Source organism: Typha angustifolia, chromosome 10 (assembly GCF_048772165.1).
Source record: "Typha angustifolia cultivar Huaian chromosome 10, ASM4877216v1, whole genome shotgun sequence".
Classification (NCBI taxonomy): domain Eukaryota; kingdom Viridiplantae; phylum Streptophyta; class Magnoliopsida; order Poales; family Typhaceae; genus Typha; species Typha angustifolia.
In genome coordinates this window covers 4,249,476-4,276,263 of record NC_133248.1, presented here as the reverse complement: position 1 = coordinate 4,276,263, position 26,788 = coordinate 4,249,476, and the positions used below count along the sequence as shown (strand labels likewise).

The following is a 26,788-nucleotide window of genomic DNA, read 5'->3' as shown; positions in this document are numbered from 1 at the left end:
GCTTCCTATTAAAGCTCGAAAGCCCTGAACTCGGCGAGCTTGCAATGAAGGAAGCGGAGGAATTCCGATTCCAGGACCAAGGCAGCCGCGTTCCCTTTGCCCTCGGCGGTCCCATCTACGTCCCCGACCTCGTCAGCCCCCTCACTTCCGTCGCCGATTTCAAAGCCTCCGTCCTCCAAGATGTCCAGGTATCCCTCTTTAGCGCATCTATACCATCTTCTTTCATCTTTCCAAAGTGATCTTTTTATGTTTCCTTCTTCTCCTTTGAGCAGGGCTTAGAAGCTGATCTGGGCTCGTTGGGAGATTTCGATGAGGAGCTCTCGTACGTTTTCTCGCTTTAATCGGGTGTATATATTAAGCTATTGAATCTTGACGTGCTTTTTGGTCGGAATTGCTTAGGGTTGACGAACTTAACGTGTTTACAGAGGAGGAACTGGTGGAACGAGCGCTTCGGGAGAACTTTGATGTAATTTTCTTCCTCTATTTGAGGGTTTGGTTCTTTAGGGAGATGAACTAATTTTTGACACAGGTCATTGTCTGTAGCAGGATGTTGATGATGATGATGATCAGATAAAGGTCATGGATTGTTCTGATGGAAGGTAAATGAATTTCTTCTTTTATATTTGAAGTAGTCCAGTGTTTTATTGGTGAAATTAGCTTTAGGTCAATGTAGGTGGATTATTCCGAATAGTGGTTTTACTTGCTTAATATTGTTAATGATAATTCGGAGGTGAAATCTCTGTTCATTCCTGGTTGTAATGAAAAAGACAATATTTATGAGAGTTTATGCTTTATAATCGACTCTGTCTGGCATGGGAAACAATGTTTTCATGCTTATCAATTGAGAATTGTATCATCGAGGTGAAATGTACATCAATATGTTAATGGGTACACTGGACAAACAAGCTCCCTGGGTGCACGGATACAAAGCGACACACACCCTAATTTCCTGATGATAGTGTAGTTTGGTTACATCCTACATATCAGGCTTTAAGATCTCTTTGAGAACATCTTTAAACTTTTGTGCAATTTCCTTTTACTATTTATGTGGATGTACACTCATTTTTATGGCTCTTCTGTTTTAACTTTTAAGGGAGTGTTCTTATCTTTTTGTTCCTTTCTTCTTTAACGTGTGAGGTCTAAAATTCATTCTTTCTATTTGATATATGCAGACAAGACAATAACTCTTGCATCTCAGGGAATGAACTTGTTTGTTCATCAGACTCAGCACTCCAAATCAGCAATTTAGGATCTCAGATATCTGAAGAGGGTCCTCCCATTGTGAGATGTGATTCCTCAAGGAAAAAGCCTAAACTACAAAAAGGAAGAAAAAGAGGAAGATGCTTTGATAGAGATAGTCGAGCTGCTGAACTGGAAGTACGTTAATTTATTTCTGCCATGCTTAAAAAATCTGATTTTCCTTTAGTTCTTTTTCCAGAAGATGTACTCTTGTTTTGGTAATCAAGCAGTTGTCAAATCCTCATGATAGCATTGAGAAGTAAATAAAGGGACAACTTTTCCTTTGGTACTTATCAACCACTACTCCACTAGGATACAATACAATTCATAGATGTCGCCACTTGTCAACTGTCATGACAACTTTTAGCCTTCCTTCTTAATGTTTATAGCGTGATATGGAGAACATAAGTTCACATCATTATTTCAGTCTTTGGTAGGAAAGATAAACAGTTGGTAGCATAAGACAAGGATAAACATCAGAAGTTCATAGCAACTGGAAACATTCATGGATTATTTTATTAGGCAAGAAATTGGGAATGATGTTTCTATAGAAATTTCTCTTACAAAGTTCTCTGCAAAGGACCATAATAACTACAGGATTGTTAACTCAATTAATATCTGAAAGAAATATCAATTTGGTGGTAGTCAAAATTGGATTCTTGCCATTTAGCTCCCTTTTATCTCATGTTACCAAGAGACTCTTTTTATGCACTGCCTCAAGTCTTAATCCTGTCTTCTTTCAAATACTTTCTGTTAGTTATTCTTTTATGTTGTTTCTTGATGCTTTTTTCTCTTATTTTCCTTTTCATTTGTGCTGTCAGTAATATGACATCATTTTTCTTATCTGTCAGTTATCTTATTCTTACTGGTAACAACCGGGTTTCTACTGTTGGTTGTATTGCACAGTTACATGATTGTTTATCATGCTGTTCTTCTTGTTAGAGTTCAATTATTTGATTTATTGTTACTTGTATCTAAATCTTCAGGGCTTCACCTTCATTATTAAGAACATTTAATTAATTCCCTAGCGAAACTTGATTATCCCCTAGCACAACCTTGTTTCAACTTCATAATCTTTGACACAATTTTGTTTGGAGTCCTAATTCATAAGAATTAACATGACCTTTTTGAGCTTCCTCACATGCAGATCATACTTAAACATGTTCTATAGAGTGTCTTTCCACCTAAGCGTAACATACTGAAAGGGATTAATAACTGATAGTGGTTATTATTTTCTTGGATAAATGAATTAGCGACATATATATTATTGGTGGTTGATTAATTTTGCTGCCTCACCTTATGATTTTTCCTCAATAACTAGGTTGACTACTACGATTTCATATTGTCAATTTGTCATTATATCTCTTTGAAACACGAGTATGTTTTGCAGCTTCTTCCTTTTCTCATGTATATTACCCATATGGTTAGTTTACTTGTTTGACCTGCACTATAATCAGCTTATTACTAGAGACATTTGCATCTCGTCCTGCATCAAAAGAAAAGAGGGAAGAGAAAGAAAACTGTTAGAATCATAAAACGTATCAGTGAGGTATTATGCACTAGGCAACACTATATAACATCCACAGAATTAATGTGAAGGAGTTTACTTGGAAGACCTGTTCTGTTGAGTGTAGAGATGATAGTATATCACCTTCTTCTGTATGTGTATTAAGCAATAAGGTATTCATGAACTTCTGAAGGTTTATGGAAACTTTAGAATTTGTTTAACATAGTGGAAGCATGGATTTTGAAACTTAGGAACTGTTTTGGTACTTATATTGAAGGTCCCAACATCTTGAAGGTTGGAAAGAGGAAGGAAAGAAAGCCTAAAAAGTGCTGGCAAGAGGATAGAAAGATTAGTATGTTATTGAATGAGGAACTAAGATTTGTTTGAAATTTGAAGATAAGTCTAGGAGTGTCAAAATCGCAAGCGACTCGGGCTCGGCTCTGTCTCAACTTGGCTGAAGCTCAAGCTTGGCTCCGGTCGGTTTAAATTGAGTTAGAGCCTAAGCTCTGTGTTTGGGATCAATTTGAATTTTGAGCCAAGGCTAAGACGGAATATATTATTTACTAGACTTTGCTCAAATATAATATTTTTTAATATTATATATTTTTAAATGGTTCTTAGCTCAGCTTGAATAGTTTTTGGCTCATTTTAAGGCATTGGCAGTTTTGGCTTATTCTGGCTCGGCTTGAATAATAAGTTTGATTTAGTCTAGTTTGAAAATATTTAGTTTTAGGCTTGGGCTCGGTTTGGCTCGGCTCGATTTAAGCTGAGCCGAGCCTAAATCTCAAGCTAGGCTTGAGATTAATTCTGAGCTGAGTTTGAACTAGAGTCGGCTCACTCAGGCTCGGCTTGTCTACCCCCGTAGATAAGACCCCATATCAGAGACTTGATTAATGCTCATGCTTGTGTTTATAATTCGCTGTTTTGAGTTTTAGGAACTATGCTGGTTTGTGGAGTAAACTGAACATTTATGAATGATCTTATCTGCGCTTTCCTCTTTGATTTGCCCATCCTTCTAGCATAAGTTGATTTTATCAGTTAATTTACAGGGTCTTGATATGCATTTTATGTCATCTTCCTATTATTTTTGTTGATATCATGAGTGTTCTTATTTCTTATTTTATTCCTTAGAGACTTGATTAATGCTCATGCTTGTGTTTATAATTCGCTGTTTTGAGTTTTAGGAACTATGCTGGTTTGTGGAGTAAACTGAACATTTATGAATGATCTTATCTGCGCTTTCCTCTTTGATTTGCCCATCCTTCTAGCATAAGTTGATTTTATCAGTTAATTTACAGGGTGATATGCATTTTATGTCATCTTCCTATTATTTTTGTTGATATCATGAGTGTTCTTATTTCTTATTTTATTCCTCTGATCAGGGTAATTATTTTGCAAAAGTAAAGCAACTTGCAGCAGTGAAGCAAAAACAAGATGAAGACAAATTAGCTGCTAGACTGCATTCATTCTGGTAGGCTTACTTTGTTTTATGCATTTTGAGATTCTCCATTTGTGCATGCAGTTGATGTTGAATAAGTACACAACAATGTAGGAGTACAAAATTCAATTTTGAGATCTTATAATAGAACTTCATTAAGTCAATGGTCCAATGCGTCAAAAATGCACTACTGCTCTTCGATTTTCCTAGTTTGAGTAAAATTTTCAGTTCAGCCTTTAGGTTCAATTCTTGCGGAGCTATTCTTGAATCTAAATTGTCTAAAGACTGTACTGTTGACCTTATATAGAGGAAGGTTGTCAGAGGTTAACAAGGTTGCTTTTGCAATTAAAGTTGATATGAAAGTAGTTTATAGTCTTTCATTAATTATTGGCCATTACCTAATCTTCAATTATTGTCGGTTTTGAAAATTCAGTTAGTTTAGATCTATCTAAAATTTACATTCAGTTAGTTTAGATCTATCTAAAATTTAAGTTAGAAGAAACTCATGCTTATTTTCCACATTTTTAAACCATGTTTATGTATTAGGATGACCTTTAATGTGCCAGTATGTTTACAACTATACACCCTAGTAGCGTTTTCTATGTCATGAAACAACCTCTTTATTAATGGTAACCGGTAAGGCTGCCCTACCCAGATCTTAAATTGGCATACCTCATGGACTAGGATGCCCTTGTGATAACCATGAACAATGGGGGCTGTTTTTTTTGTTTTTGTTTTTTGTTTATGCTGTCTGCTGTGTTGTTTTCCAGTAAACAAATCTTTCCTTCTGTCCTTAACAATGTTTTGAAAATTGATTGCACAATGGGGTTGTGGAAGCACATTTAGCTGATATTTAGTCAATACAAATATAAAGATACTAAATAATTTGAAATACATATTTCATTAAATCTTTTTATTAGTATAAAATTGATAAATCATTAGATCTTGGAGAAAATGGAATTATAGTTTATAACTATACGACAACCCAAGTAATGCTCCAGCACATGTTTATACGACAGCTATAGCATTGTTTTAAAAAACTTTTGCCTTAACACCTAGGCTTCCGCCTTAGAATATAACTAGGTTCCGCATAGGTGACCTGCCAGAGGATCTCGTATCATTTGTTAGTATGTTAATTTGACTTTTATATTCAAAATTATTTACATGTTGATGAATTAGTGGATTCTAATCATGAATTGAAATATTAGTGGACCCTTATCCTTATTGCCGAAATGGATTGGCTGATTTGGCCTATCCTCGATCTGAATCGTCTGAAATGGAAGATTGATACGGGCAATATGCATTGTTTCTTTAAGCGATCCCAAAATCGATACTTAGAACCAAGGTTTCCAGTATCGAGATCGGGATCGGTATCGGCCATCCGGAAAAATGATACGTATTGGTCGTATCGACAGCTCATATTAGATTAGTTTATATTTTAATTACGTAAATTTTTAAATATTATTAAAAAATATAGATAAATTTCTAAAAATTTAGAAAAAATGAGAGGAAAAGAAAACTTATGTATGGAGCCTAAAACCTTAAAAAATGTATTAATTTACTTAAAATTTAAAATTTTGATGAATATCAAGCTCTTTCTTCCCCCTCCCTCCTCTCAAAATTCAAACTTACTCAAAGATTACTCACGTAGACATAGTTCCTATTTTTTCTTTACTTCTTTCCCTCTTCTCTCTCTGTCGGGTTCTCAGCATCTAGTGCTGTTGTTTCACCGTAGTAGCAACAATAGAGGTCGTCGGATCTACTCAGTACAGGAAGAGAAAAAGAGAGGGAATGAGAGAAATTAAAACTTGAAAAAAAATAATAAAAAGACTCATCCGAGGTCGCTGGAGGTCAAGGTTGTTGGATCTTCGTCGGAGAATGTCGCTAGAGGTCGAGGTTGTCGGAGATCTACTCGGTCACTAGTAGAAGAAGTGAGAAAGAAGAGAAAAAGAGAGAAAAAAGAAAGAAAGAAAAGAGAGAGAGAGAGAGCAAGTGGAGGGGTGGGGTTCGGGTCGGATCCCGCTTGTTCCCGCCAGTTTTGGACGGGATCGGCCGAAACAGCCAATCCTGTTCGATACAGATCAAGTGATGGCCAATACCCCAGCAGAAACTAAGAACTATGCTTAGAACCTTGATTCTAATAGCTTACAGTTCTTAACAACAACGCATTAGTATATTCTTTAGATTATACGTATCAATTTGAACTTCTTTAACTATTATTTCTTTTGTTGGTTTATTCTTAACTTTCTTGAATTTTGGTTGCACCTGCCTAGTTCCTAGGTGCTACATTATCGCTTGCCCGCACATACTCTACAGCCTTATAGAACCTTGAACTATAGCTTGATAAATGACAACTATCACCAACAACATAATAATCACCGAAAAACTTAATGAAGAAGCATAACCAGGCATATTGCAATAATTAAATAATTAAAAGGGACTAGAGACTGGTGAGTGATGCACTTATGAGGTCTGTATATGGTGTATGCTTCTTGAGGGTTTGTGCATATGGGGTCATATGGAGCATTTGTGTATGTGCCGATATGCAGTCAGACAACTTACTAGGGCTGCAAATGCATATGTTAGGCGACTTATCCACTGCAACCACCTATGCAGATGCTAGTCTGCCTTTTAAGCAGTGATTCCTAATACATTTATTAATGCCTTAATGGGGAAGATTATTTTCTGCATGATAACTGACATACCATGACTTACTGCTATTCAGCTTGTTCCCCAATATTCTTCCTTTTTAGTATTCACACTTGTTCATACTCAATTTGTAATCTCTAGGTCTTGTACTGCCTTTAAAGCTGATTTACGATCTAAGCATGATAGCGGTTAACTGAAAATGATTATCATATCTGTATGCCATGCTACTGCCAGAGAATAGGGTAGAATTGTTAGATGGATATTATTTGAATCTTGAAATGTTTTGTCGTCTTACAAATCTATATCTTATTTTGTTCCAGTGGCAATTCCAAATCTCTTGAAGGCACAATTACAAGCTCTGAGAAAATTGAAAAGATGAGATCCCTTAGGTTTATAACATCTCCATTGAAGGTTTGAATTGGAAGCTTATAGTTCTTAATACTATGCACAAATTCTTTTTGAATAAAGTCACCAGTTGGTTATATCATATATTCGCACATGCTTTGCTTGTGATTACTTTTACAACTTGTCTATTCAATTACCTAATTACATCATAATAACTACATGTAGAAGGATCCAGGTGCTCATCACTTCTTACATTTCCTGTCAAATTCAAATTGGGGTCATTAAATTTTCTGAGGAGAGCTATTTCAGTTTAGTCAAAGAGTTGGACTTAAAATAAACAATGAGCTAAATATCACATACTTTTGTTTAATAAGAAAATTCTTTGTAGGTTAACCTAGAAGTAATTGGAGAAAATAGGTGTTAAGTTATTGTGTGACGTAGCTAGTTTTATGGTGCTTGTTAATTGGCCTAGAATTTTATGTTTTCAATGTCCATCATTAGGAACATTCACATTATCTGGGTTAGTTTGGTGTCAAATTAATGTTAATTATGTCCAAGATAAGAAATGTTTCCTCATCCTATTGACATGAAAGTGATTACAAGTTTTAATGCACATTGTATAAAATAACAAAAGCTTAAAAACATAGTGTTGAGTTCCTTTGTTTTCTAATGTGGCCTAGGGTTGAAGAAACATGCCGATACGGAACAAATAAGGAGATACCTAGATCCACCCGCTAGAGAAAAGATAGGGTCTCTGTAAATTTATTTATTTATCTCCAAGTACCATTTTTGTACTAGCATGACTAGATAGATAGGAAATATAGAAAATAACCCACCAAATCGTGGGGAAAAAAAATCAAACTTACATAGATTATGGGAGACAAACGAAGCGTGAAATCCACCACAAAAGAGAGAATATATATGGAGATATGGAGATGATGAGATTACATCAGCTCATAAATTGATCTTATTCAGATCTTCCCTAAACTAATATATAACTAAGTTGGACTCTTTTAACTTAAAAAGTAATCAAACCTTAACAAACTTTACTTAAAACAAACTAACAATCAAAATTGTAAAATTTTTAGGAGTTTTAACTAAATTTGACACTCTAAAATCAAATCAAAATTTTCCTAAATAAAAATACGTCTGAAAATAAAATTAAATGAAAATCTAATTTCCATAATTTTTCCTTCTGTCTTTAGATGGAGACACTCTGGATTATAATCCTATGATAATAAGATGAATTAGCTTTGTCTTATATGTTGCATAGCTGTACTTGCAAATTATGACCTATCTGATAATTTGAAGCTTTGGAGAAATTTATAACTAAATAGCATCTATCTATGATTTCTTTTCTAGTTAAATTTCCAGAAGTTCATGGACCTTGTCTTCTAAGCCTAGCTGGTTGCCATCTCTTTTGTACAGGACCTACTATTAAATTGTGTTCAAATTTTATTTTTGATAATCAGCTTATAGAAAAGATCAGCGAAGGCATGCTTTAGAGTTAGGTCCTTTTATTATGATTCATCACTTTTTGGGAAATCAAAATCACATGGACTCTTTGATGGCAAAGTCAGTCCTCAATCCATATATTAATACTTAAATGAGTACTAAGCAAAGTGTTCATCTAATTGTGGACTTTGAAATGCCGCATAGAGCCAACCAAGATGATAGTTAAGGTCCTTGACCTTGTTTTGAGAGGGTTACTCAATCACTGCTGAGACCAGAAAAATTTCTGTTTGGGTTTCAGTATTGTAGCAATTCGTATAGTCAGGCACTGCTGATATTTAGGTCTTTAGTATCTTCTTGCATTCTATTTCTCATTGTCTTTGTGCTTCTGTACAATGTTGAGACGTCTTGCCTTTTTTAGCATCTTGCAACTTTTAACTTTTTAATGGTATATCAACTTTTCCTTTTATTTTCTTTGAGTGTTTCGGTTTGGAAGATAAAAATATGGCATTTGATAAGTAACTGTTGGAGGATCGAATAATTTGAATAAGGAACATTGTAGTTATATTCTCTGTATTGTTGTCTAAATAGAGCAACGTGTTTGGTGTTTTCAAAGGATTTTCTGCCTCATGCATATTTTGTTTCTTGTTTCTCTAGGGAAAGCCTCGGAAATCACAAGAACACAAACCACTGTACTGCCCTGAAGTTATCCTGTGTGTGGAAATTTATCACAGGAATAACAATTCAGTAAAGGTATTGAAGGAGTATCTTGAGTTTACAAGAAATGCATTTGCAGGATTGTTTTTCTTTTCTCCAGTCTATGTTCAAGGTGTTTTGTCATGCTGTAAGTAGATAGGGAGATCCAGTGGATTATCACTTTCTTGTTGAGTAGTGTAAGTAGATCAGTAGCATGAGTATGATCGCACTCATACTTGAATGTGCTATAGTAGGCTAGGATTGTTTGTGGCAGCCGCCATACTCTGCCTTGGGGTCCCCATTGTGCCTGCCATGTGGCTATCCATCATTATCCACCACCACTACAATAGCGTGGCGGTGAGAAAGGAAAACTTTCATGGCAGTCCCATGAAGGTTCTGGCGAATGCTTTTTAGTAGTTAGAACAATTGCTGCCATGGTGGCTGTCATGTGCCTATCTGCCATTGCCCACCGCCACAATAATAGCATGACAGTAAGAAAGTGAAACTTTCATGCTGCCGCCATGGTGGCCAGATCAGCTGCTTTTGGGAATAATGCCATTAACTATACTTGATGAGAATCTTCTCAATATAATTGAACTTAGTTAATGATGCTCTGGTCATGTCTAACGGTATTGATGCCAAGTATCACATTTTGACTCCCATGTATTCACACCAAAGTTTGAACACAAAACATTTCTTGCAATCTTCTATTAGTTGCATATAGTTATCAACTATCAAGAGTCAACAAATCATCAACTTACATGAAAATGTCAGTTGTCTATACTTGGGAAACTTGTGACAGACATATGAGTGTGCCTTATGCACAGGACAAAACCACTTTGATGCAAAACATGGTGGAGAAAGATGAAAAAGGAAAATAAGAAGGGAAGGAATGGAGTTTCACACCACCCTAAGAAATGGTTTCACACCAAAATTCTCCAGAGAACAAAATCACATAAACTTTCATTAACCTCCAAAGAAAATATAATGGGTCTATATATAAACCTACAATAGAATTAAGCAAAAAACGCCCTATATAGGAAATAAACAAAAGATACTCTAAATAAATTAAAATCAGAACCAGATCCCTATAGGAGGGATCATCAACTATCGGCGCCTCCAATGCTGGTACACATGCCATCGCGTCCTATCAATGATGTCTGTATCATTCTCTGGTGGGAGAGAAGTCAACTCCGTCGAGTGTGCTGCTCTACTGTTATCATACTGCTTTAAGGTATCAGGGTGATGCACCTCCAAATTGTGACGATCAAGCCACGTGTTATCAGATGTAGGTCGTCCTTTTCAACGTACTAGATACCGTTGGAATCCACCTTCTCTAGTTAAAATAATTTCATCATCTAAAATTTTATCAATTTCGTCAGCTGTGTTAGGTAGAATATTGGGAAGTGGAGGTAATGAGGGTCTTTCATAAACAGGCTCATTGGTAGGCTCAGTATTTAATGGGTTATCTGGGGTAAAATTTGGACCTTTATAAGCTACTAGATCCTTAATATTAAAAGTAGAACTAATACCGAAATCACTGGGGAGATCTAAAACATAAGCATTATCATTAATTTTCTTGAGAATTTTAAAAGGTCCGGCACTTCGTGCATGCAACTTTTTGACAGTTCCAGGTGGGAACTGTTTCGGACGTATCCGGACCATCACAAAGTCTCCAACATTAAATTCTTTGAATCTCCTTAGATCAGCTTGAATTTTATAATTAGTATTATTTTGAGCAATTATGTTATTGATTTTTTTATGTAAGTCATGAATATGTGATGCGAATGTAGATGCAGACTCAGACAACCTATGATAATGGGACATAGGAATGGGATCTATAGGTTGTCTAGGTTTGTAACTATATACTACCTCAGTTGGACTCAGACCTATTGATCTATTAACAGAATTATTATATGTAAATTCAGCAGTTGGCAGTTTTTTATCCTAGTGTCTTAGATTCTCGTCGACAAGAGTTCTCAGTAGGTTACCTAAGCTCCTATTGACTATTTCAGTTTGCCCGTCAGTTTGTGGGTGAAAAGCAGTTGAATACTGAAGCTTGGTTTCCATCTTATGCCATAGGGTTTTTCAAAAATAGCTAGTGAATTTCACATCCCTATCTGATACAATAGTTTTTAGTAGCCTGTGCAGCTTAACGATTTCATCAAAATAGATTTTAGTAACTCCAAAGGCGTCAAAAGTTCGAGAAGAAGATATAAAGTAGGCCATCTTTGAAAATCGATCCATCACCACAAGAACGGAATCATGCTTTCGGATGGTCTTTGGAAGTCCAAGTACGAAGTCCATACTAACATCTTGCCAAGGACAATTAGGAACAGGTAAAGGCGTGTACAATCCTATATTTTGCTTTCGCTGCTTAGCGAGTTGACATGCATGACATCAACTAACAAGTCTCATAACATCTCTTTTTAAGCTTGGCCAGAAAAATTGATGTTTCGTAGCTTCAATAGTTTTCACATGCCCAAAATGTCTAGCTAAACCCCCAGCATGCAATTCCCAAATTAAAAATTCCCTTAACGAGGTGTTGGGAATGTATAACTTTCGAGACTTCAATAGATAGCCATCCTGCAAGATGAAATCATCTATTTCTTGAGTCGCTCCATCGCTTAATAAATTGTAAATTTCATGAAAATCCGGACATGATTCATAATCAGTTTTGATTTTATCAAACCCTACTACTTCTACATTCATCCTTGAAAGAAGAATCATGCGACGACTCAGTGCATCAGCCGCTTTGTTGTTTGCTCCAGACTTGTGTCGCAAGGTGTACATATAGTCCTGGAGAAATTCAACCCACCTGTCGTGTCTAGCGTTAAGTTTTTTCTAGGAGTTAAGGTAGCGAAGAGCTTCATGATCAGAGAAGATTACGAATTCTTGAGGAAGCAAATAATATCTCCAATGACGAAGAGATTGAACCATAGCATAAAATTCTTTATCATAAGTGGTATACCGTTATCTAGTTTCATTCAGCTTTTCACTAAAGTTGGCAATCAGATGACCTTCTTGGCTCAGGATTCCTCCTATACCAACTCTAGAAGTGTCACAAGTGACCTTAAAACTTTAGTAAAATTGGGGAGTCGCATGACAGGGGCTTCCACCATTTTTTTTTTGATTTCAGTGAAAGATTTAGTGGCACTTGCTGACCACTCAAATTCACCTTTCTTGAGGCATTCTGTTATCGGAGCCATAATGGTACTAAATCTCTTGATGAACCGATGATAGAAGGTAGCGAGCCCATGAAAACTTCTCACGTCTCTTAAGGTACGGGGTTTAGGCCATTCATTAATAGCTTTGATGAAACCATGAAACCCAAGAAAATAATTTTATTTGTCAGAAAGGTACATTTCTTAGGGTTTGCATACAATTGCTCTCTCTTCAAGACAACGCAGACTTGATGAAGATGATCTATATGTTGCTCCCAAGATCGACTATAGATAAGGATGTCATCAAAGTATACGACTAAAAATTGTCCCATAAAAGGTCGGAATATTTGAGTCATCACTCTTATGAAAGTACTCAGAACATTAGTCAAGCCAAAAGGTATAAACGTCCATTCATATAACCCATCTTTTATTTTAAACGCAATCTTCCATTCATCGCCAGGGCGTATACGAATTTGGTGATAGTCACTTTTTAAATCTATCTTTGAGAAGATCGTGGCCTCTGTCATTATGTCCAGCATGTCATCCAAATGAGGAATGGAAAAACGGTATTTTATCGTTATTTGATTAATAGCACGGTGGTCGACACACATGCGCTAGGTTCTATCTTTCTTTGGCGTTAACAATGCGGGAACTGTGCAAGAACTTAGGCTTTTCTTTAAAAAGCCTTTTCTCAATAACTCGTCAACTTGCCGTTTGAGTTCAGCATGTTCGGTTGGGTTAAGTCTGTAATGAGGCAAGTTAGGAAGAGATGCACCCGGGACGAAATCGATAACATATTGAATAGCTCTCATTGGTGGCAATTCATCCGGGAGATCCTTCGAAAAGACATCCGAGAATTCCTCAATCACAGCAGTGGCTTCAAAAGGAATCGATTTACTAGGCTCGTTCAAAATTTCTTGAGCAGCAAGAATCAGAATAGGAGTTCCTTTACTTATCTCGCATTCAATGCTTCTCGCACTAATCAAGTTGACTTTACTATTCGAGTGGATGGGATCATACTTCTTTTCCATCTTACCACTTCTAGGCTGCGATTGAAGAATTTTGATCTTATCCTCGTGTTCAAACATGTAGATATTTGAACGACCATAAATATGCACATCATTATCAAATAGCCAAGGCCTTCCAATCCAAGGATAATTTGACCCACATTCATGGTCAATACATTACACCAGATTTTATCCTTATAAGTCGTGAATTCAATTGGAATCAAACAACGCTCTTTTATCTCCAGTGTGGTTGAATTAATCTACGAAACCTTGTAAGGATTAGGATGAGAAACTGCTCTCAGGTTTACTTTTGAAATAATAGAGGACATAGCATTTATACAGCTCCCACTATCCACAATTACTTTACAATTTTTACCTCCAATTTTCTTGAACGTGTGGAAAATGGAGCTACGCTTCCAATCATCATTGACTTTAGGTTGAGAGAGGGCACATCTAACAACATGGAACCTTGTGGAGTCTATGTGCCTCAGGCATCCTAGGGTATTTTCTTCCTCTTCATCTTCAAATCTCCTTCTTCACCGTCTATATGGTGAACATATCCATCAAAGTCTTGTTTAGAGTCTTCTTCGAAGGGTTCCTCAATTAAACTTATTTTATACGGGCTCGCATAATTGGCAGCAACATATCCATAGCCTTGACACTTATAGCATTTGACCCGATGATTAACCTTAGAAAGTCTTTCTTGACGCTCTTACCCTTGTATTCTACCTTGGATTGTGAAGGGCTAGGGGTAGATCGGTCAAAAGATTGATTGGTAAATTTAGCTTGATGAGGACTTGTAGAGGATTTATGAATTTGAGGTCTTGTTTCGTAATTTCTTGAGATGTGGTTAGGTCTAGACTTCTCTAAGTCTTGAACTAAGCTGTAGGCCTTTTCCAAAGTATCAATATTACGGGCAAAAAGTTCACTTCTCAATTCTTCGCGCAGGCCAACCCTAAATCTGGACAAGATTTGCATAGGGGTTTCTGATTCAATCACGCTACACCGAACAAGCAATTCATCAAAAGCCGCAATGTAATCCTTAGTTGACTTACTCCCTTGGGTAAGTTGGTTCTATCCATCTAGAAGTTTAGGGTGATAAAAAGGTGGGAGATATTTACGTTTTAGCTCATTTTTCATGTCAACCCAAATTTCAATTGAAAGCTCACCTCTAATCTCACGAAGAGTCTCAACGTTGGTCCAGTATTGATTTGCTTTCCTAGTCAATTTCATGGCAGCAAACCTGACCTTGCGGATTTTCGACATATCATACTATTTAAAGTAACGGTCCATGTCTTTGATCTAGTCCAAAAAGTACTGTGGATCTAGACGACCATCAAACATCGGAGCATCAATTTTAATGCTTCGGAGATACCGTTCATCAGAATCTTGTTCATTTCTTTGAAAGTGTTGACGAGGTAAAGGAGTGGGAGATTTACCACGTTCAAGGTCAAGGCGGTGATTATTTTGAGGAGCGGTGTGCTCACGGGGTCTTTCTACCCTATATAGTCGTTGATCGGTCACCCGTTAATACCCAAGTAAAGTATCCTAAGTATCTCTGACTTGTTGAGCTAAGGTACCTAGTTGTTCTATAATATCGTCGAGCTTTTTAATAAGTTTGGGATCCATACTGCTACCGCTGGACTCACTAAAATCACTGAGGAGATGAGTATTACCTTTACGTGTTGGCATATACTAATATGTAATGAATGAGTTAGGTATTGCTTTATTTTTTTTATTTTATGCTTGCTAATTTAAACAAAATTAAATAGTGTTCTAACCTAATGGAATGCAGACGTCTCTTAAATTTAATCCAAATACAAATGTTTTGATCTAAATGATATGAGATGATATGCTATGCAGTCAAGAAAATCTTAAAAATGAGTACTTAATTGAATTTACATTTTTTATTCAGGAGATTCAAAGACTAATGTCAAGATTTAATGGTTTTTAAACAAAAATCACATTTAATAAATGCCAAACCCTTTAAATTTCTTTCCAGAAATTAACATAATACTAATATTCTATTCGGCAAAGTTCAGCTCTTAATATCAGGATTAAAGCATATAAGATTTCTATATAATCTCTTCCTTACTATATATGGACAGCAGGAACTGATAAAAGTTTAGAGATGATACTAGAAAGGAATGGCCCAAAAATATTTAATACGATGAAAAGAGCATGTACCTGACCATCTGAAAAAAAAAGAATTGAAATTTAATTATTTTCTTTTCACCCTTGATAGATCAGATAGTCCGACGGTGATGGTTGCAGTCAGCTACGACGGGGAATGAGGCACGGGAGATCAAGGCACGGGCGTCGGCGTCGTGAGTGATGGCTGTAGGCGTCAAAAGTGACGGCGTCGTCGGTGAAGAATGTAGTCGTCGGAGGTGGAGAAGGTGGGCGTCGCTGTCGAGAAGCCTTGATAGCGGCGTTGTCGGTGGGAGGCGTCGATGCGGCCTCACCGTTGTCGGGTGGAGTGAACGGGCCGATGCAGTATCGTCGTGGAGCAATGGCGTCGAGGCGGCGTCGTTGGGTGGGGCGATGGTGTCGAGTGGTGTCGTCGGGGCGAGGCAGAACCAGGGCGGCGTCGTTGGGTGGAGTGACGGTGTCGGATGGCATCGTTGGGGCTGGGCTGAACCGGGGTGGCATCGGAGCAGCAGCAACGGGAAATTGGCTAGGGCTCGGTGTGAGGTGAGGGGGAGGTTGGGGATGAAGATGGTTAACGGGTTGGGATGATGGTGACTAACGGGTTGAGGATTTAGTCTAACAGGTTTTAGGTTTTGGATTAATAGGTTTTGAGTTCAGGTTTGATGGGTTTAATGGGTTTAATGGGATTGGGTTGAGTTGGAAGTGTTTGGGTTAATGGGTGTGAGTGAATTTGGGTTGGGTGTGAAAGAACACCTAGACACACGTATGTATCTAAACCCTAGGTAATGATATCACTTGTTTGCTTAAGTAAAAATCAGAATAAATACTAAAAAGCGAAAGCAGAGATGAACGCCAAGATTTTAACGTGGAAAAATTCAAATGAAAAAAAACCACGGATCCAAACTCGGATTAAAACCAATCACTAAAATAATGGCAGTTACAAGACTGACTCACAAAACAACCCGTCGATCCCCACGACTTTGTTCCTCTTAGTCTTGCTCACTAAAATTCACGATTCATCGCTTCTTGTGATTGATATCCAACCTCAGTAGCCCTCTAGATTGATTTTTTGTCTAAATAGCCCTTAAGACGAAAGTGGTAAACCTTGTAGAAGAGTCGGACCTTGTTGGTTGAAGAAACGATGTAGCCTCAAGAATTCTCCTTCAAATTGCTTCACCAACCATCCTAGAGTTAGGGCATCACAATGCTTTTATATATATCCAAGATAGAGCCAAATCCAAGTTTTATCCAAACTCACGAAAGTTTAAAAATTGCAAACTACGTAGGTGCGTTCGAACGCGGCTTGGGTGTGTTTGAACGATCTGATTTAATCTCAGGTGCGTTCGAACGAGCCCAAGTGCGTTCGAACGCAGCGGCTTGATTTTCACAAGTTGCGTTCGAACGGGCAAGAACACTCCTCTACATGTGTGAACGCGCTGTGAACGTAACAGGGTGTGTTCGAACGGTCCTTGACTGCGTTTGAACGCATGCAAAAACAGTACTCTCTGACTATGCGAACACCTATGCTCGCGTTCGAACGCGCTGTGAACGTGGTGTGAACGCGAAAACTTTTCTCCTTTGATCTTGCAATTTTTTAATCCAAATACTTCCTAGACTTGTATAAATGCTCATGTACATATATAAAAACATTTAGAATATTTTGTACACAATTGCCGACACTAAAAACCTAATAATATCCCTTTAGCAATTTGTGACAAAACATCTAGTTTACAATAGTTACAAAGAATCCTAAATGAGCATTCAACAAGTCTAAAAGTTTTAACACTTCAATCCCTGTAAATAAAAAACATACTAATCCAAGATTAAATGAAAATAACTTGAAGTATAAGATCATACATTCACTAAACAATAATGAAAGTCACTAAACAATTCAAACACAGTAATGTAAGTCATGTCACCAATTCAAACACAATAATGCAAATCAAGTCATCAAGCAAATATAATAATGCAAGTCAAGTCACTAAGCAAATTAACATACAATGTACTCCCCCCTAAACTCCTAAACTCACTCCTTACTCCCCTTAAACACACTATCTCTTCTAAAATCTAAACTAACTATAAACTCACTCCTTACTCCTTCCTAAACACACGATCTCTTCTAAACTAACTCTCCCCCTTTTTGACACAAATTACCAAAGGCTAAGAACTAGGAGGAAACTGACGATGGAGGATTGACAACATCGAGTCGAGCACTGTCCCCTGATGAGCTTGCTCAGCCCGTAAGTCATGCACGACCAACTGTAAGTCCTGCACTTGAGTGCTAAGATGATCAAACCGTTCAGTGAAATGCGGAAACTCTCCCTCAGGGTGATATGAGTCATCGTTAGAGCTGTCATCAGAAGAGAGTTCTCGGTGTGATTGATGTTCAACGGTGGAAGAGGAGGTTGACTTGTAAGGAGATGGTGGATCATGAGCTTGACTCTTAATTGTGATCCGATCCAATGGTTTCTGGGCAGTAACTGATGCTTCTGTAGTGTCCACTCTCACACCACTCTACGTGCACAGTTTGGTGATGAAAATTCCAAACGGCAAACCTTCACGAGGGGCTTCCTTTTATAGAGCTGTCACAATGAAATCATATATAATAGTAAACAAATCAATCGAAATTCCTGGACTGATACTGAAATGCCGAGTCTTCGGAGTGATGTTATATAAACAGATAAGATGTAACATGCGAGCCACAGATGTCACTTTCGCATGTGGCATCATGTTATCTATCCACTCTTCCCTTTGTATTAAGACATCACCAACATAATTTTGAACAGCAGGAAGAGGCTCAGAAGAGGGATACTCGAACTCGCCATTTGGAAGTTGGAATTCTGCACGGATGACGTCAGCGTCCAAGTACACGGATACACCTCGGATTGTGGACTGTATACACCGTTCCAAAATAGTGGCATTAGTGTAAAACTCTCGGACAACCTCCACATACGCTGTCCCATCCATCCTACACACTGACAGCCATCCTCGCTTAGTGAATAGCGTTTCAATCCCCAAGGTGGCAAAATCTAAGATAACAACAGGCCTTTCATAGATTATCGGACGAGTTTCAAAATTGTGTTTGTATTTGCGTGTAGCATTTGATGAAGAGAACTTGGGAGCCGAAGATAGTGAGGAATTTGCGTGTAGCTTTTTTTAGGCATTCTATAGAGAAAAATAGATTTCATCATTCAACACATGCCCAAAGTATACAAAAAATAACATGAAAGCGAAAAAATCCTAGAAACCATGAAAGTCCTAAGTGAAATCCATCTTCCACTAGAAAAAAATAATTTTGTCACGTTCAATCACTCAAGGAACATCAATATATAAACTCTATCGTGATCAAAACTCGAAAACGCATGAAATCAACCAAGATCAAGAGGCTAATTTGAATAAAAAAAATAAGAAAGTATTCACGATTATATCTTGCAAAAAGTGATGAAAATCTTGAAGATTCAACTAAAAAATTCTAGATCTGGAGGAGAAATAGCCTTTGAAAGAGTTTGGAGTGAAAAATTTGGTGAAAAACGTGAAGATCTTGAAGATTTGGGAGAGTGAAAAGGAAAGGGTTTCAAGGTTTGAAAGGAGAAAGATGAAAACCCTGGGTTCAGATGCAATATTTAAAGAACCTCCGAGTGCGTTCGAACGCACCAGTCTGCGCGTTCAAACGCGCCAGTCACTGCGTTCGAACTCAAGAAGCCTGCGTTCGAACGCCATTTTTTATTTATTTTTTAAAATCTAAAAAATATTTTTGGAGATGCACTTCTAAAAATTCAAAATAGATTTAAGACAGAATATAACAATCAAATAAAATAAGTCATACAAGATCAATTAAATCATCAAGAGTATATTATGATCAACTCTAATGTATCACTCAAATTATAAATTAATCTTGATTGATCATAACAATATGCATATACAAGTTGAGCGTAGACAACATGAAACAGTCTTCTTAAACAATCTTCTTAAAAAAAATAGGAAAGTTTGTTTAAGAAGATTGTTTCATGTTGTCTATGCTCAACTTGCATAAGTATATTGTTATGATCAATCAAGATTAATTTATAATTTGAGTGATGCATTATAGTTGATCATAATATGCTCTTGATGATTTGATTGATATTGTATGACTTATTTCATTTGATTGTCATATTTTATGTCTTGAATCTATTTTGAATTTTTAGAAGTGCATCTCCAAAAATATTTTTTAGATTTTTTTTTAAAAAAAATAGCGTTAGAATGCAGGCTTCTTGAGTTCGAACGTAGTGATTAGCGTGTTCGAACGCACAGACTGGTGTGTTCGAACGCACTCGGGGGTTCTTTAAATATTGCATCCGAACCTAGGGTTTTCATCTTCCTCCTTTCAAACCCTGAAACCCCTTCCTTTCCACTCTCCCAAATCTTCAAGATCTTCACATTTTTTACCAAAATTTTCACTCCAAACTCTTTCAAAGGCTATTTCTCCTCCGGATCTAGAGTTTTTTGGTCGAATCTTCAAGATTTTCATCACTTTTTGCGAGGTATGATCGTGAATATTGTTTTATTCAAATTAGCCTCTTGATCTTTGTTGATTTCATGTGTTTTTGAGTTTTGATCACAATAAAGTTTATATCTTGATGTTCCTTGAGTGATTGAACGTGACAATTGTTTTTTTTTAGTGGAAGATGGATTTCACTTAGGGCTTTCATGGTTTCTAGGATTTTTTGGTTTTCATGTTATTTTTTGTATGCTTTGGGCATGTGTTGAATGATGAGATCTATTTTTCTTTATAGAATGCCTAAAAAAGCTGTAGTTTCTAAGAAGCCAAGGCCGCCTTTCTCACTATCTTCGGCTCCCAAGTTCTCTTCATCAAATGCTATAGGGTTTAGACCCATTGAGACATATGACATTATAAATATTGAAAAGATATTAATATGTTGAAACCGTGTAAGGTTACAAGTTGTGACTCTCTCTATATTGTTATCATTGTTATATTTAAAGAGCATGCCTATTGCATATTGTTATAGATATTATTGCTTTTAGTTTAATTTTATTCAGTATTAATATAATTTAGAATTTATTTGGTTTTCGAGTGGATTCAACTCACTGAGTTATAGTTGTTGGCTCATGGTTTTGTTTTTTTCTTTTATTTATTATCTATGTCAGGTAATAGTCAGCGGGGTGACTGAGCGAGATGTATCCGGACTCCACCTCCACTTAGGATTTACCTATTTACTTTTCTGCTCTTTTGGATTTTATACTTTAGATTAGAACTTTTATTTATTTCGTTTAAAGACTCAAAAACATTAATATTGTCTTATGTTTATTGCAATTAGTTTTAAAATTTAATAAAGTAGATCTTCATTTTATTTATTTATTTTTCCATCGTACACGTAGAGAGTATTAATAAGGCTTCGTGTATCTTAAGCATATTGAGATGCATGGCCGATTATGATTCTTATTTCGGGTCGTGATAACCATCATCCTAGCACTGACATTACTAGTTTCGAGGTGCGGTGGCATACCGCTGGAATAAGATAGAAAAAAGCAGGGGGGAAACGTTCTATTGACTGCGTTCGAACGCGCACAAAAACAGCACTCTCTGTCTGTGCGAACGCTTGTGCTCGCGTTTGAATGCGCTCAAAAACACCAGTCTCTATCTGTGCGAACGCCAGTGCTCGTGTTCGAATGCGCTGTGAAAGCGGTGTGAACGTGGTGTGAACGTGAAAACTTTTCTCCTTTGATCTTGCAATTCTTCAATCCAAATATTTCCTAGACTTGTATAAGTGCTCATGTACATGTATAAAAATACTTAGAATATTTTATATACAATTGCCAACACTAAAAACCTAACAGGGTGGTTAATAGGTTTGGATTTGGAGCTGATTTGAAGGGGTTGGTTTTAAGTTAGGGAGGGAAAATTTCAAAAATTGGAAATATTGGAGGGAGAAAAAAGAAACAGTTTGGTAGAGGTTTAGAAAAGATAGGATTTGTTGGGATGTTGAGAAGAAATAGGAAATTTGGTAGGAAGTTTAGGGAAAGAAGGAATTGGTTAGGATTTAACAGAAATTAAGAGCCAAAAATAAAAAATTTCAAAATTTTGAAACACTAAAAATTCCTTCTTTTTTTGACGTGTTGTTTTCTCTTTCTTTTTTTTTCAGCACTGTTTTCTCTTTTTTTCTTCTTTTTTTTTTCAATCTATAAAAATTAAATAAAAATGGAATAGTAGATCACTGAATAATACAACAACAATTAATTTTTTGATGGACTTGGAATCTTATGCGGTGGTGATTCCTCTATGACAACACTCTTTGTTCTTCGTCGATGGTAATTTTCTTGCTCGTCGTGCACCGGATTTCTTGACGTTCCGGTGTTTGTGGAGCGATTGGTCATGCAAAGAATGAATGTGGAGTGACGTAGAAACCGGGAAGAGGGACGTCCATAAACTAGGATTCTTTGCTCTGATATCAAAAATGATGCAAAACGTGGTGGAGAAAGATGAAAGAGGAAAATAAGAAGGAAAAGAATGGGGTTTCACGCCTCTACCCTAAGAAATGGTTTCACACTAAAATTCTCCGGAGAACAAAATCACATGAACTTTTATTAACCTCCAAAGAAAATCTAACGGGTCTATATATAGACTTATAATGGAATTAAACAAAAAACACCCTACATAGAAAATAAACAAAAAACACCCTAAATAAATTAAAATTAGAACCAGATCTCTATAGGAGGGATCATCAACTGTCGACGCCTCTTGCGCTGGTACACACGCCATCGCGTATTATCAGTGATGTCCATATCACACCTTTAATGCGACTGTTAACTTCATCATGTTCCTCCTTTTTTTAAACTATTTTCATATCTGAAGGCTTTTTTGGAGACTTCTAGGTTACATATTACAGTCGTCATCTATGATGGATAATAAGTTCCTTGCCTAATTAAACCTTTTCGATTGTCTTCATTTGGTTTAGATTGGGGCTACTTACCAGGATTACATGTGCCAGAGTTTAGTTATGATGACACCTATCAATTTTTCATGGAGCCTTCCAATTTTTGCTGATTTATCTACTCTGCTGAAAGGATTGGATCATGTGATGAGCTGTGGCTTATTGGAACTTATCTTCTTCATCCTTGTTATTCGCTCTTCATTTTTGTCAATTGTAATATTGCCTGGCAAAATAGACACTAATCCAGATCATGGATATGTTTATTCATTGTTCTTAATTGCCTCCTACAACTTGATTATCTTGAGTTATGTGGTCATGAGACTCATAACATCATGCTTGAAGCAGATAGTTAACAAAGTAAAGTCCATTCCTGAAAAAACTAGCTTCCACTTCATTGAATTTTTTAATTCTACTACTATAGCAAGTCTCCTGAATATACACTACACTAATATCTTTAGCTCATCATAGTATTTTAATTACATTTCAGAAAATATGTCAGGTTGAAAGTAGAAACTGTCCTTCTGATCCTGAGAAAATTTAAAACTGAATGTTAATGAAGACAGTGATTCCTGATTTAACACAGAATAAAAGTATCTCATTTTTCTTTTACTTTCAAGATGTATGTATCTTCTAAACTGCATAGCTAGTAAGATTAGGATAATTGCTACATGCTAGATGGCATATCATTTGTTTGAATGTTAACCATATCCAATTTTTCATCTCTCAATATTTATTATTGTGGTATTTTGATGCAGACCCAAGAATTTCTAGTTTTGGGTAGCCAACTCCTTACGGAGCTAAGGGACAATATTTACTGTTTGACGGATAAACTGATGGAGACAGCAGGGCAACATGATCCTTCTGGTTATTTCCTCATTGAAGTATAGCCTATGTTTATGTTCAACTCGAATTATTGATTATTCCAGATATATTACTAATGTTACTAATGCTCGTTTTGTTTGTCACTCTTTTCTCAATGCAGGATACCTTCTGCAATGATTTGAGAAATCCTTCTGCTATTGACTATAGTAAACCTATATTTGACTGGCTTAAGAGTTGCAAGTCTGAGGCAGAAGAGAAGTGGGAAGTTATAATGTCTGGTATATTGAAGAAAAAGCAAAAGGAGTTGTTAGGGGATTTAGAGATATCCAAGATACCTAACTTTAAAGCTGCGGAGATGCATAAAACTCAATTTTCTGACCTGAGATTTCGACTTGGTGCTGGATATTTATACTGTCATCAGGTGCATTCTTCTCTCTTAACAGTGCAGTAAAACTTCACATTCTTTCAATTTTTACAGTTTTATACTGGTAATATTCTCACTCAGACAGACTGCATCTTTATTTTCTTCCTTTTTACTGCAAGTTTTGTGATTAATCTAACCATAGTTGCAAAATGACCTAATTACCATTACTTTCTAAATGTTACCAGAGGAACAAAAGGGTATTTTAGGTACTCTTAGGTATTGAAAATAAAGTTTATGGCTCGATCAGAGTATGCCCAAACTGCTTAGCATGAACTATAGTCATAAGAGAAAATTACAAATGACACCCTACATTTTAACTATATTATAAATAAAACTCTCTTTTCATTACTTATAAATAAAGCCTCCTATTTGCTAAATAATAATGAGCAACACCTTGAGCTAAGTTTAATTTAACAAGCACTTGATAGAATGGAATAAAAATTAGACTATTTCATCCATTTCAAATGATATTTTTCGATTTCCTAAACTACTCTTATCTTACTCATCTAATATGACATTTGAGATCAAACAATGGTAGTTTTGTATCTGTTGATCTTGTTGGATTTGGTGTTTGGATATAATACTAGTATTTTGGAGGCTTGAATTGATTTTATTTTGTGGGAAGTTGATGTTTTGGTTTGTCTCCAAGCCGTTATGTGGTTTTGGAGTCTTAATTTGGCTCTATAAGTTAGTGATAATGGTTGGGTTAAATTATATCTATTTGTGAAACAGTAGGGTCTAACTTGGTATTTTTTAGCAAACATGGGCCCTATTTGTAAATAATGAAAACAGATGGCTTTATTTGTAATATAGTCAATATAGGGCGTTATTTGTAATTTTTTTCTAATAATAAACATATGATATGGTAATTGTAATTTTCCTTGAAATTGTAAATCTGATTAGTTTCTATGACTGCATTACCAAATAATAAGAAAATAATGGTGTTTAAGTCTTAATTCAAGTATTCAACTAGGTTGGATTAGAAAATGTTAAGTGTTAGTATGAAAGATCTGAGAAGTGTAATGGCCATGAAACAAGGGGTAGGTTTCCATCCCAAGCAGAAACTTGGTGCTACTGTGCAAGATTCTAGGGGTATATGCTTGGGCATGCATGCTTTTGAACAGAGAAGTTAGCTCTGATAAACTAGGATTTTCGTCTGAAGTATGTGAGTGGAAATTTTCATAGTTCTTCCGAACTCTGAAGTCCGTGAAAAGACTTCAATTTTCAAAATTTTAGGTAAACCCAATACAGACGTGGAAAATGATTTTTATGGTTGAGATATCAAACTTAAAAAGAGTAATGGCCATGAAGCAAGGGGTAGGTTTTCATCCCAGGAAAAAGCTTGGTGCAACTGTGCAAGATTCTGGAGGTATTTGCTTGGGCATGCATGCTTTTGTGAAGATATTCGATTCAGACAATAATCAATTAACGATGATTATGAAACTTCCTGTATTGATAATTCATATTTTTTTATCAATTATTTGAGATAATAATCCTCGCTTTCTTGTATTTGTATCCTATCGATCCCCCCTACTTTGAGATGGTGCACATCTCTATTTTGTCATCAATAATTTTGTATTAGGAACTCTTTTATTTCCATATGGACAATGAATATGATCAGAATACTTCTTTTTTTGTATTTCTATCCTCTCTTTTTTCCCTGTTTTTGCTCGACATTTGAATTTATATTTGTGTTTCTAACTAGAAGGTATGGTTCAGTGTGATGTTAACGCTTATCTCTTGCATCCAAGAGATTATAGGTCCATGCCTTGCCAGATCCACATAGGCAGGAGCCTTGTGCACTGGGACACATTCTATTTGTGTTGATAGCTAGAAACCACCTAATCAATCACTGTCTCCTGTGACCTGTACCACTTGTGTGATGTAGTTCTATGGAGAACTTTTGACTGCTTGATAATGCCACTACTGCAAACTTTGTTTGTTTTATAGTAGGATAAAAATTATTGAACAAAATAATTTAATGAAAAGGAAAGTCTGAGGGTAGCAAAAGAGTGAATGTATAAACTTCAAAGGAGGCATATCAGGGAAGACCTTAGTCCGATTCATTGGCCTTCGGTAAATGGCTGTAATCCTGTGTGATCTGCGATTTCCATCATAAGCTAATCTGATTTATCCTGCTACGGTGGCTGTAATCCTGTGTGAACCGCTTGTATGTTTATGCTTGTTTGAAATTCATTGGCCACTTGTTACTTCAAGTGGCCGACAGACTTTCAAGTTTCCTTTGAGAGGACAAAATTTTCAGTTGATAGGAAGATTTATTTAATTAAACCTATAATCCTGGGTCGCCAATAGGTTTACACCATTTTAGATGACCTTATAAATGACATCACACTGTTCTTTTTACAATCTATGTTAACTTTGTTCTTTTTGTTTGAATTTGCTAAGAAAAAGTAGTTAACGTTTCTATTTACAGTTTGTTAATAATGAATATTCAATTCTGTCATAACAAGCTCATGGTATTCATGGTGCAATAAAATGGTGCAGGGAAATTGCAAGCATATGCTAGTGATAAGGGACATGAGATTAATACACCCTGAAGATGCACAAAATCGGGCAGATTATCCTCTCCTCACTTTTCAACTCCGCCCTCGGTATAGAAAATGCTCCGTTTGCAAGATATATCTTGCGACAAAGATGACGGTGGATGATGTGTGGGCCCCGAAGAACCCTTGTTATTTCTGCATCAAATGCTACTTCCTCCTTCATTACAAGGAAGATAACTCCTTATTGTATCCGCATAGTGTATTTGATTATTATCACGAAGAATAGAAAGTATTTGTCTTTAATCCCTTTTGGGGCGATTTGGAGTAAAATGTCCCTAAGTTTTTCAATCGGCAGAAATAGGTCCTCTTATTATCAAATTGCAATTTCAGGTATTTTATTTACTAATTTAGCTCTAACAAATTTAAAAGAAATTGTTGTGTCCTAAAACAGAGAATTAATA

At 36.3% G+C, this 26,788-nt stretch overlaps 1 protein-coding gene across 4 annotated transcripts; it reads left to right on the top strand.

Moving 5' to 3' along the window:
- On the top strand, positions 1 to 26,788 carry LOC140769328 (snRNA-activating protein complex subunit). 4 transcript variants are annotated; one of them, XM_073110000.1, is made up of 11 exons: positions 1 to 188; positions 273 to 322; positions 400 to 466; positions 544 to 599; positions 1,173 to 1,377; positions 4,129 to 4,217; positions 7,154 to 7,244; positions 9,288 to 9,383; positions 23,333 to 23,458; positions 23,560 to 23,820; positions 26,329 to 26,788. In XM_073110000.1, exons 1-11 carry the CDS (start codon positions 45 to 47, stop codon positions 26,611 to 26,613), a joined length of 1,470 nt encoding a protein of 489 aa, XP_072966101.1. In that variant the 5' UTR covers positions 1 to 44; the 3' UTR covers positions 26,614 to 26,788. The 4 variants fall into 4 exon arrangements, with proteins under 4 accessions (XP_072966101.1, XP_072966102.1, XP_072966103.1 ...); XM_073110001.1 differs by having other exon boundaries at positions 547 to 599; positions 26,329 to 26,787; XM_073110002.1 differs by having other exon boundaries at positions 48 to 188; positions 426 to 466; positions 26,329 to 26,787.